This window comes from Telmatherina bonti (assembly GCF_933228915.1).
Source record: "Telmatherina bonti genome assembly, chromosome: 9".
Taxonomy (NCBI): Eukaryota; Metazoa; Chordata; class Actinopteri; order Atheriniformes; family Telmatherinidae; genus Telmatherina; species Telmatherina bonti.
Window position 1 is genome coordinate 4373819 of NC_136627.1, and position 14046 is coordinate 4387864.

At 42.0% G+C, this 14046-nt stretch overlaps 1 protein-coding gene across 1 annotated transcript; it reads right to left on the reverse strand.

Moving 5' to 3' along the window:
- Positions 1 to 850: 850 nt before the first annotated feature.
- On the reverse strand, positions 851 to 11869 carry ppm1da (protein phosphatase, Mg2+/Mn2+ dependent, 1Da). Its single transcript, XM_079245837.1, has 6 exons — positions 11296 to 11869; positions 9008 to 9236; positions 7134 to 7258; positions 5491 to 5672; positions 5185 to 5409; positions 851 to 3242 (listed from the first exon to the last, which is right to left on the reverse strand). Exons 1-6 carry the CDS (start codon positions 11816 to 11818, stop codon positions 2859 to 2861), a joined length of 1668 nt encoding a protein of 555 aa, XP_079101963.1. The 5' UTR covers positions 11819 to 11869; the 3' UTR covers positions 851 to 2858.
- Positions 11870 to 14046: the final 2177 nt, after the last annotated feature.

Sequence of the window (14046 nt, forward strand, 5' to 3'; positions counted from 1 at the left end):
ATTCGTGGAGAACAAAACCGTTGACAATCATGAAGACCAGAAACTAGCAAGTTAAGTCAAAAAGACAGAAAGAGAGGTACCTGCTGTTAGTGAATAAACTTGCTGGATGACTCAGTGACTGTGACACATGCAGAACATTCATGCAGAACATTCAGAGTGGAACGTGTTTAGAGAAGAGTGATCATGCCAATGTGACCCCGCCCGCCTACAGCTAGAGGAAGGCCAGGAGAACCCAGAGACCCGGGTAACCGACAGTCACCCCCAGGTACAGATCCCAACCCCCCCACTCCAGAGCCAGCCATGCATCTGCCCAGGAGGTGGCGAAGGAGGTGCCCAACCAGAGTCCCCCGCAGTCAGGGGGAACAGGCCCCAGCAGGCCCAGGCCGGCAAGGGCCGATCCCGCCGGGCACCGGCCACCTAGGGATTTAGGAGATTGCTGAAGACACTGCATGGCGTTCGGTTCTGGAAGGAAGAGGTAAGGTTACCCAATACCTTACCTCTTCCTTCCAGAAGTCCAAGAAGTCCAGGGTCCACACACAGCGCGAGGGTTTTACGCTCAGGACAGGCGTTTGGAAATGACTGGCGATGGGATGGTAATGATAAAAGCTTCTTTCAAAACAACTTAAATCAAGAGACTCTCACAGTCTGAGCAGAATAAAAACAAGCATCTGTCACAAAAATCTGCAATTACTCAACTTAAGAATTTATTTAAATAAGATTTCCATATAAGAGCCGTTTCTTCACATTTACACTGTACACATGCACGTAAGGGAGGTGGGCCCTAAAAGGAGTCGCATAGACAATCTATGGGAATTCTCAAAAATAGAATATAAAAATACTAAATGTGGGATCCATAGCAGAGTAACAGAATGTTTTAGACACAACGACTATCTTTGTCCAGCAGAGTAACACAGTTTGACTGATGCATGATGCTACATGCCAGCAAACAAAACAAGTCTGGGAGCTGGAGCGCCGTTTGCTCCAACAGAAAGAGTTTTATTTGTGCATCTGTCTGGAAATGTCAGGCTACAATGTGACAAATTACAGTCAGAAATTGCACTCAGCTCTGTGGGAGGAAGAAAACAAAAACATCATCATTGTGTAACAAAGACATGAAGGTGAATGTACATCATGAGCATCCTACACAAAGTAAAGAGGCAAACGGCGCGGCCTTGTTCTGCAAACAGCTTCTGAAAGGGTTGGATCATGCTGTCGGACGCCCTCCAGCTGCTGTGCTCTCATCACACACTGAAATCCGTTCCTGCTTGTGTCGTTTGTTTAAGAAGAATAAAACCACTCCCTTCTCAAAGCCGGCGTAAAAGTGCTAAAATGTCCTTTTAGAAAGTCCATGCAGAGTGTATTTACTCACCAATGATCCTTTTACATCAAACAGGAAGAATGCAGCTGCAGCATGGAGGGAAGAAGGCTTAAAGCAGGGGTGTCTCGCTCTTCAGGTTTTCCACGTATCCCTGCTCCATCACACCATCAATGTCAGGCATTGTGCAGAACTTCACCGTTATTGGATGCATTTAATGCAAACCCCGCGCTGGAACAGGGATGAATCAAAAACCTGTAGGGCAGCAGCCCTTAAGGACCGACTTCTGGCTTCCCAGTCAAACGGACCGGACCAGTTTGGAGGGGCTGGACTAATGGGGACACACACCCCCTCCAAACAGAGCCCGACGTCCTAGTCATACCAGCTCTAATGAAAGTCAGAGAGCAGAAAATAATCAGAAATTTTAAGCTGTAAACATTTTTCTCTGAACTGCAGGAAGTCTTTAATCCGACAGAAACTCGGAGGAAGCAATCTGCTGTTCAGAGACAGACATACCAACGTCTGCCAGAGCAGAGGGCCGCTGAAAGGCATTCCTGGAGATGTAAAGACGAGAACCTAAACGGGTGAAGCAGGCTCGGAGCAGTGAAGACACCAAACAGCTCAGAGTTTCATCGTTAACAACAAATAAGATGCAGTGTGCAATTAAAACTTAAAAACACTTTACAAAGGACTAGTGTGTACTTTGACACCATTACATATCACTTTATATTAATATTCACAATGTACTAGCTTACCAATTTGTGACTGTAGCAGCACCTTCAGTTTATATTCAAGACAATTCTCCAGTGATTAAATAAAATAACACAAGTATGTTGAAGCACAGCGTCTGCACACGTGCCGACAGTTAGAAAGCTGCGTTAGAGCTCCTCTAAAAGGGATTCTGGTGTCCTATCATCATACCATAAAAGGATGTATAAAAAATATATTTGCTTTACATAAACAGTTAAATACTCAGCTATAAAATGCATAATATTTACACCAGAAACATTAATCATAGTTCATTCTTCCACAGACAGAGGTGAAGTAAGACACATAAAAGGTCCAGGGTGTAGGATGCAGGAAGATCCATCAGCACAAACCCAAACCTCTTCCAGCAAGTCTGCCTGGATCTAGACCAGTTCAGTTCCCCTCATCCACCACCCTGCAACTTATTGAAGCATCCCGCTCCAACACACCTGAATTCCTTCATGTGCATGCCATCCAGCTCTGCAGACGCCTGGTAAGGAGACATTCCCCTGATTCAGGTGTGTTGGAAAAGGGGTTAACGCATCTAAACGTTGCAGGATAGCAGCTCTTAAGGACTGAACTGATCTAGACCCCACCAGGATTGTGATGCCAGGATGCGGTGATGCCGCTGGACGTCCCTTCAGCCTACACACTGCTCATTTGTTGGCATTTCAGGAAAGTTTGAAGACAAAGACACACACAAATAGAATCCATCCAAAACCAGAAACTGTCCGAGTGACAGCTGTAGTGATGCTGAGGAGCAGCCGCTGGAGCGAGGCGACAGCTGGAGTGTGTTTCAGAACACACACACTGTGGTCTTGTTACGCTGCTGGAGAATGGGAGAGACGTTATTGGACTCCTTCTGTTTTTTCTCAGCGTTGTGTTGGGCCAGCGGCGGCCTGTCCGTAGTCCTGCGGCGGGCTTTCTTTGCCAAGAGGCCTGACGGCGATGATCCATTAAAAGTCCTTTTGTTGCTGGTTGTCCTGCTGCTTACCGTCCTATCAGAAGGACAGGAGAGACCGGGCAAATCGCTGCTGCTGTTTGAACACAGAGGAGTCAGAGCGAAGGGGTCAGACAGGCTCATGTGGTACAAGCTGCTGCTTCCAGACAGACCGTCCTGTCGCTCCAGGGCAGGGAGGAAGTCGCAGATGGCAGAGTTGGAGTCTTCATCTGGAGGCCGCTGCAGGAAAACAACACTTACAGCTTATTCATGAAGATACACACGTTTAAGATTCTGTCAGCAAACTCTGTTAAACCACAGGTGGATCTAGATTTTTATTGCCTTCAGAAGAAGAGTCTAAGTTGTCCGGCTCAAAAGGAAACAGAAAAAGTAGCAAAGAATAAAAAGAACTATGAAAGAAGAAGCATCAACATTATCATCCAACTAATCTCATGTTATTAGTCAGAGGTGAGACTGACCATGAAATGGTCCCAAATTCCCATGTCCACAAGCTTTTTATCCGTAAAACCTCATACGACGTGGTCCCATTCATAAGGATTTTCTCCTCTTGTAGTGTCCAAAGTTTGCTCCAACCATTAAAACAGAATATTTTCCTTCCTATAGGGTCGGGATTTCAGTTTTATCCCCAAAAGACATAAACAAGGACATGCTGGCAGAACTATTCCCACCCACAGCTGACATGCCCCACCCACAGCTGACATGCCCCGCCCACAGCTGACATGCCTCGCCCACATCAGACATGCCCCGCCCATTAAACAAGGTGTCCCGCCCATCTGCGGCTGCAGCCTCAGTCTGCCTGGTCCTGTTTCGGTCACATCTGTGTTGTTTTTCTCCAATTTGGAAAAATCCAAGTATTAAATGTTGTAAAAATGACACTTTTAAGCTTTAGCATAATAAAGGCATTCAGGAATTTGGTCATCTCTTTAAAAATGGGATATTTCTTTCATTTGATCAGCTACAGCAGAAACATGGATTGTCCTCTTCTCATTTATATAGATTTTAGCATATACGGCATGCATCCACGACCGAAAAGGGTTCTCTTCAAGAACCTATGTTATCAAAAATTGATATAATATTAAAAGATAAGGAACAGATCAAAGAAAAGGTTATTTGTAAGATTTACAACATTTTTGTTGACTGTTCTGGTATAAATACTGATAATTTAAGATGTAAATGGGAACAAGAGCTTCATGTGGAGGATTGGTCTTATATTTGTTGCCAAGTTCATAAATGTTATTATAATTTAAGGCATAAACTAGCTTTATTTAAGATGATACATAGGATTTATTACACACCAGAGGACATTTTTCCATATCTTTTGGTTATGTGATTCACTACATCAATTTTGGAATTCTATTACCAAGTTGATCTCTCTTTGTTTAGGTATAACTGTCCCTTTGTCCCCACGTTTATGTCTTTTGGGAACTAGTGTGTCTGACAAGTGGAATAAATATCAATGTACATATGTAGACCTTGCCTTGTTGGCAGCTGGGAAATCTATAACTAATGTGGAACAAACCAAAACCCCCAGTATTAGCTCATTGGTGGAATGAGCTCTCAAGCTATCTTACACTTGACACAATTTATTAAAAGAATAAAGGCAGATCTTCAGAACTTTTTAAAATTTGCCAGTCTCATATAGAATTTGATTTTAAGAATTTTCTCAAGTCAATCTAAGGTATAGTGTTAATATTAAGACTTGTGTGTAATGTGATGTTTTTGTCTGTTTTTGTTTCTTTAATTTTATGTCATTTGTGTGACAGGAGGAGTGAAGATGTATGACATTCTGTGTATCATTTATTTATAACCCTCTAGTGACTAAAAATAAAATAAAAAATATATGTATGTTGTTTTGTCTCGTCTTGGATGGGTTCTACTGGAATTATTTCTGGTTTACTTGTCCAACATGGATCCATGTTCCAGAAGTACTGGTGTAAAATTGTGTATTGAAATAAATCTCCGCTCAAATTCCGACAAATTTCCTATAAATATCTGCCATGTTTCCTCGTTGCTCTCACAGCTACAGGCCTTTTCGCCATCTAGATGGGCAAAGTGGCAGCAAATGAAACAAAAACAGAGCCACAAAAATAATTTAAAACAGCTGAAAATGAAGCTTTTAAAAAGCACATGGTCTAAAATGCACCAGTCCAGCTGGCCCTACCTGAAGGAGTGGAGTGTCTGCGCGGGATATTGAGGTGGGAGGACACTGGGACACCTTGGCCAGGTCCAGAAGCACCTCTTCCTGGTGCAGCGTTTCTTGTGAGGAACCGGGCTCCTGCAGGGCGATCACTATGGCGCTGGTGTTGTCAGCGCGCAACATTCGCTGGCGCCACCGCAGCAAAGCGTGGCTGACCAGCTGCCTGGCGCTCGATACCCCACACGGTGCCTGCAGAGTAAAGGTTTAATGCCATGCTCGCGTGTGCGGATGATCAGGTGTCAGAAATTAGAAATCTTTATCCCCACTCACCATTTCTTCATCGTTGTTCTGACACATGGAGATGGCCTCCTGCGGTGGAACCATATTCCACAAACCATCACTGCCCAGGATGATGTAGCGATGTTTTCGGGGGTCAAGGATGACCACACTGGTGTCTGGCTCAGGAGAAACCACAAACTCCCCGCTGTAGAAGTCATAACTCCACAGATCACCTGTCATATGAGGAAAAATGAAAGGAGAATCAGCAACAAGAAAGAAAACCATCTTCCATTTAACTGAGAAAAAGGCGTCCTGTTTGTTTGGGTGTGACGACATCCTTCTTGTCCACATGATGCCTCCCTCTCCACAGGAGGACAAGTCTTCGAGAGTCTCCCTCCCAAAAGATCCAGCTGAAAACTTTCCTCTTTCTATGACTCTTACAGTTAGGATATGAGCATATCCTGAGTTGGAGTCTGCATGTACGGGACCCAACTTTCCAGGTTATGTTCTGATAGTTAGAGGTAGTATAGACATCCATTAGTTATGCAGCGTCACCTAAAACACTGAGTAGTACCTTGCTCCTTTTCCCTAATGTGTAGAAATATATCCCAGAAATATTGCCGTCTCTAACATATTTCTCCTCTTTCAGCAGGTCTTCCTGAATAAGTGCAGTTGTACATGTTGATCTGTCTTTCCTGTCCTCTCCACCCCAACCAGTCGAGGCAGATGGATGCCCTCCCTGAGCCGGGTTCTGCCGGAGGTTTTCTTCCTGTTAAAGGAGAGTTTTTTCCTTCCCACTGTCGCCTCGTGCAGCTCAGGATGGAGGATTGGATCATGATTCGATGCAATCAGCTGGTTTCTATTAGCTGGGTTTTGTATGAATTGGCTTTAAATGATGAGTAAGACCATAAAGCTGAATTGAATGATCGTAATGCAGCGCAGCATTGTGTGTAACTGAAGGAGTAACGTCAGCGATGACGTCGTTTATCACTTGAACAGCAGGATGCGATGCTTGCACAGCGAAGTAATGTGAGAATCTTGCTTCAAACCATCCAACACCAACTTGATGAGTCATCTGAAAAACCACCGTCCAGAAGTTTACAAACAACGGCAGGAAGCTAACGTTATCTTTTATTTTGTACAGAATTTGATCACCTTAATGTTTAGAAAATAAATACATAACTCGCTATCAGTAAATATCAGTTAGCGATCACAACGACAATATTAATATCAGACGTTTCAGGGCGTCTGCTACCTGTAAACTATGGCGGCGCACCACTACAGGATATATAAGTCTTCATGCCAACTGAGCTTTGATCGAATTTTTTCAGATGATGGTTCATTGGAGCAGCTTTTCTCTAACTGGGGGTCTCAGGATATTGACAGGGAGGGTCTTTGTCATTGGAAAAGTTATGAATTTAGCAAACAGATTTTATGTTTTTATTAAGGCTTTCACACTTAAGGAGTTAAAGCACAACATTAAAGCATTCATTTTAAGGCATCGATCCACAAACAACATTATTACTCCATCATAAATCATCGTCATCTAATGATAATATGTAAATATTACCGGTGTTATGTGTTAACAGAGCAGGAGAGAGCAGCAGGGAAACAGAGGTTGACTTCCTCAGCCAAACTACAAAAGCAGACAAAAAGAAGTGTGTGTGTGTGTGTGTTTATGTAAATATTCTAACCTAAAGCTCGGGCCACTGCCAAGAAAGGTATCTGGTCGATGACGGTGCTCCGGCGGACTGGCCCGTTGTGGCTGAGCCTCGGCCTCTTCCAGACCACCCGGTTCACTCCTGACTTCTTGATCACACTGCCAACAGACAACAAGAAGTAAAAACTCCTCCCAGATCACACAAAGTCAATAACAGATAGAAACTTTTCTTTTGTCGGGTAGCTAAACCAGTCAGTAAAAATGTGTTAGAAAATGGGCCCATTGCGTCTCTGTCTCAACTTGCCGGCATATTAAGCCTTTCCAGATTGTGTCTTTGCTCCAACTGAAGCCTCGTCTGACTAAATCACCAGTCAAGCAATCTAAAAATAGGAATGCACCGACACCAGTATCTGTATCGGCTCAATACCAAGCTTGTGTACTCGTACTTGGCATTAATAAAAGTGTACCGATACCACACTAGTCAAGTCAGCGCAGATATGTTTGATGACATGCTTCGGACGTGTTTTAAAAGAAATAAATGCCTTACATGTTACAATGTGACATTTTTTGTTCCACTAAAAGCGAGATCTTTGTTTCAAAACCACACATTTATAGTTGGATTTAGGTAAAATGTGTCAAATCAGAATAAAACTTGTTGAGATTGTTAGATCTGTAATGTTATTATATCTGTATTGGTGAGATAACTTCAGAAAGGATGGGTCATTTATTACAACCTGATGAAATCTTAAACAGTTATAACAGCAATAATAACCATAGTCACAATAATGTTCACATAAACAGGTTTGGTATTGGCAGATATACAAATTTCAGATCTTGGTATCGGATCGGAACGCCTAAAAAGTGGATTGGTGCATCGCTACCTAAAACAAAAAAAACCTTTTCTGTGCAAGCCTTTTCTCAAGACTTTCATGTACCACGATCCCCCGCAGACAGAGTCAAGAGAATCTCTGTAGTTTCTTCCACAGTGGTGAAGCACTGGGTGAATAACATGGTTTTCCTCCCATGCACGTACACTAAGACAGGGATGAGGGTCCAATCAAGTGGCCAGGCTGAGCAAGAACTGCAGCTAGACCAGGGATGGGCAAAGCCAATCCTCAAGTCCTGCAGGTTTTGGGGGTTCCCTGTTGCAACACGCACTTAAAATCAGATTAATGGGGCAAGGTGTTTGGGCAGAACTTGACAACAAGCTGTTGAGGAGACATTTTTATTTAAAGTAGGTGTGGTAGAGGAGGAAAACAAGTAAAACCTGCAGGACCTTCAGGACTGGCGTTTCCCAACCGTGAGCTAGACTCACTTAAGATGTAACTTTTATTAATGTTCTCTGGACATGCAGGACATATGGCAACACCCAGTGAAGGAGCAGGAGACTTTGCAGTCAGTTATAGACTCCAGTCCATGTGAAGTTATTCTCCAGTATATCAGAAGCCATCTGTCCAACAGCCAAAGCTTGGCCAAAACTGGATCATTCCAGAAAAAGTTCTCCAAATATAATCAGCAGAACTGTATCTGCAGTATTACATGCAATGTTTTTCTTCTGTTTAAAACTCACAAGGATGATTTTCTACTATACCCTGATACATAACACACTATAAGACAACTTATATTCCATTGCAAGGTCCATTTTGGAGAATTAACCTGCTGCTAAGGGGGGGGGTATTTGATCCAATCAGCAGAACTGGTGATCTTTTGTCAACCATTACACAGCTCATCAATAATGACGGCTTATCAACAGGCAGAGCAAAGACAAAATGAAGAAGACTATCTCTTTGACCAGATAGCATTTTGATTTGCTATTGTGCAAAGGGAAGTTTTAAGCAACTCTTAAATGTGCTGAATCATAAGAGGGAATGATCCAAAGCTGGGGACTGCCTTGTGGATGAACCTTACCTCCCTCCGAGACCTTCGATACGCTCCCGCTCACTAGGTAATTCAGGCTTGTGGTCTTGTGTGACTTCTACAGCTCTGATGAATGGGACTGAAGGGTCATCTTGGACCCCTAAGACCACAGCAGAGTCCCCCACGTGGGCCACATACATGCGGTTTCCTCGAAGAACCACTACACTGGCAGTAGTGCCGGATGTACTAGGAAGACCTGTCAGGGTTTTGGGCCAATCAGCTGAGGAGACAAACAAAAAGATATATATATATAACTTGACCAGTGTTGCCAGGTCCGCTTATTATAAGCAAATTTGGGCTTGTTTTTCTTTTGTAAAGTTGCGGGTTGCAGTTTTTTGGGCTTGTTTTCAAAACACTGGTTGCTTCTTTGGGCTGAATTTATTCCTCTGAAATCTATCTCACTTATTCACAGTTATGTGAAAAGCATCCCACAGTAGTTTATCCATTTCTTGGATCTGTCCAAAAAACCCATTTTCTTGGTAACCACGCTGCCCCAAACCGGTGTTGCACCATAAAGTGATTGTCTGCCAGAAACTGGAGGATACATATCTATCTATCTAGATATATATATCTATATCAATATCAATATATACATACATGTAAACATATACATAAATAACAACAAGTTTAACATCAGTGTAACGGTTTTTTTTCTTTGAGGGTCCAGGTCGATTCTTTTGGGTTTGTTATCATCCAGCTGGTTGCTTGTTTTTCTCACACGATCTGGCAACACTGAAGTTGCCTCATCTCATTCTGTCTGCAAACTCTTCCCTGCAGGTTCCCCCGTCAAAACTAAATATTTAACATGAATATTATTATGAAAAATCTAATATAAAAGGACACTTGTGTGTCCTGGAACAAGTCTTTCCAGCTAAACCAGACGTGATGATGGGAGAAATAGCTGACTCACAAAACAGCTGACATGTCCCGGCAAGCCCTGTGTGTTCGGCCTTCACCGGCTGCATACTGTCAAAAACACCACTAACAACAACATATGTAATCAATGCCTTCGAAACATATATAAACTAAAAGTTAACACTATATGAAGTTGTGACCGTATTTTTTAACTGGTAAAGCGGGTGCTAAACCTCGCGCATCCGCGGCGGCTTTCCGGTGGCTATGCTAACAGTGTTAGCATAGCTATGGAAACGTTCTGGATTATTGTACAAACTTTTATTCAAAAGAAAACAGAACATTGCGTACATTTAAAAGAGAAGGACTTTTTTAATTTTGAAGATAAAGTGGAAAAGAACTTGACATTTTTTGTACAACTTATTATACTAATGGGAAGGTTTCATATTCATAAAAAGAAATGGGCTAGCAAGCCGAGCTTGTTTTTACAAGAACTTCTTCAATACAGCACCATCAATAAAGATCTTGAACATCCTAATGCCTTAAAAACTACGAGCATATTGGACTAATTCTTATTTCATTCATTCATCTTTTTTATGTATTGTCCATGGCCTGCATATTCTTTTTGTACCTATTTTATTTAATTCTTGACTCCCTGACTTATCAGTTTATGTTCTGCATTTCTTTGTTCTATTATGTAATTTTAAAAAAAAAATTTTTAAAGACCAAAAAAAAAAGCTATGCTAACGTTGTAATCAATGCTAACACTGTTAGCTATGTGGCATTTTAATGTAAAAAAAAAAAAAAAAAAACATAAAAGATAATTAAATAATGTGTTAAAACCGCGAAGTTAAATATTATAAACATATTGAGTGGAAAATAGGTCGGTTTTCTGACATTTGCTGTTTTATAGCCATTTGAAAACGACCGGCCATGGAATCTTCTAGCACGTCTGGCTTTGAGAAAACAGCCACGGTTCATGGATATAAACACACACCAGGCCGCAGATTAACCATCAGATCCATGGGAATGGATTCATCTGATACAGGGGAATGGATCCACAGATTACCATCAAATACAGGGGAATGGATCCATCTGATACAGGGGAATGGATCCACAGATTACCATCAAATACAGGGGAATGGATCCATCTGATACAGGGGAATGGATCCACAGATTACCATCAAATACAGGGGAATGGATCCACAGATTACCATCAAATACAGGGGAATGGATCCATCAGATCCAGGCAACGGATCCACCTGATCCAGTGGAATGGATCCATCAGATCCAGGGGAATGGATCAATCTGACAAAGGGGAATGGATCCATACGAATGCTTGATGAGATCAACACACACATGGGGCAACATAAACAGCGACTTTCAGTAGAATTGGTGTGTGAATAGTGTGTGAATGGTAAACTTACGCAGCTTCTTCCACATGGCATGGTGACAGGCTACAAAGCCTTTGCGTATGGCCGAGCAGACCTCCCGGTCACAGTCCGACCAGAACCCCCGCTGTTTCTTCATAAATTCCCACAGATAGTCCCGTGCAAACTGCGCCGCCTCGCGACCCCCGTGGCCATCGAACACGGCGAAGAACGCCACGGAGCGGCGGGGACGGCTGGTGGGGCTCGGCTGGAGGAGAGGGGAGTACCGAGTTCCCGGTGCTGTGTCCACTAAAGTATTTCGTTCTTCCGTCCGTCCTGGATCGGAGGAATCGTTTGTAAGTTGCGGGGTTTGCACGGTGGATCCTGTAAGGTCTGGTTGGATGTCTTCAGCCGCGGAGCTGAACGTGCAATCCCCCCCAGCACTCTTCTCCCGCTCACCGGACGTCGGCTCATCCTCTCCCGGCTCGGGCTCCACGATGACCTCGGTCACATCCTCCATGTATTTCCTGCCTCCCTGGTCGGTGAACACGCTCACTCGCATCAGTAAGGCGTTTTCCATGGCTCCAGATACAAGAAGCTCTCCGATCTTTGGGAAATGTAAGCATGTAAAAATCTCTAGGACAGAGTTTAATGCAGAGCGACGTCCTGCCTTTGTTTACGTCCGGGCGGAGTAAGCATGCTCAGACCTTACGCGATGACGTCGTGACGTCACTCTTCTTGTACGTTGACGTGGCAATGTCGTTGCATGTGCTGCCCTCTAGCGGTCTGCCCCAAATGTCCACAAGCAACAACAGTGGAAAAACTTTATTTATTTATTTATTCGTTTGTTTATTCGTTTGTTTGTTTGTTTGTTTATTAATTTAACTGTTATCGTCAGTAAATTTGTCATGACTTTGACTTCCTGGTTAAATAAAGGTAAATGAAATTAAATGAATTCAATTAAATTCCATTCAATTAAATTAAAAATACTTGAGTAACAACAAGTAACAAGACCTCCTCTAGTTAATTATTATCTACTATAATACTGAATTTCCCTTTGGGGATTAATAAAGTATTTTTCATTTAATTTAATTTAATAATAATATATATAATATATTAATATATAATATAATATATTAATATATACTATAAATACAAATATATAATATATATTATACATTAGTTAGTTAGTTAGTTAGTTAGTTAGTTAGTTAGTTAGTTAGTTATTGTTATTTCACATTAAATTAGTTATTTAAATCAATAAATAGATCACAGTTTGGTTTTTTTTTTTAAAAGAAAAAACTCAAGACTTCAGTCAAAGGAGCCAGAGTCAAGATTGTCAAGTAAAAAGTTCAATTTCCAATCCACCTACAGAAGGTTTCCGCAAAATGTGCCAGCATTTTACAGTGGATGATTAAAAAATACTTTTACTTACTGATTAATTAAAGTTAGAGGATTGAGGCAGTGATGAAACTTCATTTTTCTGAGGCATGCTCCACTTTCTAGTTTCCATCTTTGTGGAGAAGGATTCATACACTGAGTAAAATGCTAAGCTCAAGTACGCCCCAAATTTCTTCAGAATTTAAAGACTAATTAAAAAAGAATAACCAGAAAACAGTCAAACATTTTTCACATTGCTATGAGCTCATAATGCTGCCGAAGATCAAACAAAATATCATTAAATGAACCAACATTTTTCATGGATTTCTTTTTACTCAGAATCATCAAAAATAGTTTGTGTTCAGTCTAAATAAATTTTAGCACAAAAAGAAAGGACATTAGTGTTTAATGTTTTTTATGTACAAATGTTTCTTGGCAACATATACATGTAGAAAGTCTGCTTATTTTCCATTTTAAATGGAGCCACACTTGTAAGGAAACTCCATCTGTGAGATGAGCAGCAGAGTTGAAGGTTACATCCATGACACATCTTCTCTGCCAATGCTAAAAAGCTGATTCTGCTACTGACTCTTCTGAGCATCTGGTATGCCAGGTGATGACAGACAAGTTGGTACCTGATTAGCAGCAGGTCTGATCACGGATCCTGCTGCAGCAGACAGTTGGATCACAGGGTGAAAGTACGGTGAAGAATGCGGCTGAGCGATGCAGCAGGGTAACATCTGCTAGTGGAGGCAGTGTAATAGTGTGGAGCAGCATCTTCCTCACTGGCATAACAAGCCTTGTCTTTATCGGAGGAAATCTCAACACAGATGAAAAGATAAGATTATGTAACCATTTATGATCCCATATCTCCACAGTGTGGGACTAACTGTCGGCCCTGGTCCCCAGAGAGTGAGGTAGAGACCAGCTCCACAGAAAGGATGACCTGCCTGCAGACCTGACCTCAACCTGGGATCATGTTGGGCTGCTGTTTGTACCAGAGTGACCATCACAACCACACTGACTGACAGGTGACTGCTGGTTGAAAACTGAGATGTCTTCCCAAAGCAGTGTGTTGCCCAGCTGGAGACCAGCATGAGGAGGAGGCTCCAGGCTGTTGCAGCTGTGTAAGGATCTTCCACTGGGGCTGCTTTTTGTTAAGAAGTTTTTAAAATATCAATATGTCTTGTTTTTCCAGACTTCAGCTTTCCAACTCAATAAACAACACCAAACAAGAGTAAACAGTAGAATCATCTGTTTGCTAGAGAAGAACTGCCAACTGCTCATTCCATTAATGAATTTTCCTTGCTGATGTGACTTCATTTAAAAGAGTAATAAAACAAAATTTCCAACAGTAGAATTTTTTTTTATCCAAAGGACATTGTTACAACAAAAAAACAACTACCAAACACTCATTTACTGACTTTT

Excerpts from the sequence above, each read along its gene's own strand:
- ppm1da (XM_079245837.1), bottom strand. The coding sequence starts at position 11,818 with ATGGAAAACGCCTTACTGATGCGAGTGAGCGTGTTCACCGACCAGGGA. Across the intron at positions 9,237-11,295 it reads TGCCATGTGGAAGAAGCTGC|CTGATTGGCCCAAAACCCTG; the intron begins GTAAGTTTACCA and ends TTGTCTCCTCAG. Across the intron at positions 3,243-5,184 it reads CAGACACTCCACTCCTTCAG|CGGCCTCCAGATGAAGACTC; the intron begins GTAGGGCCAGCT and ends GTTTTCCTGCAG.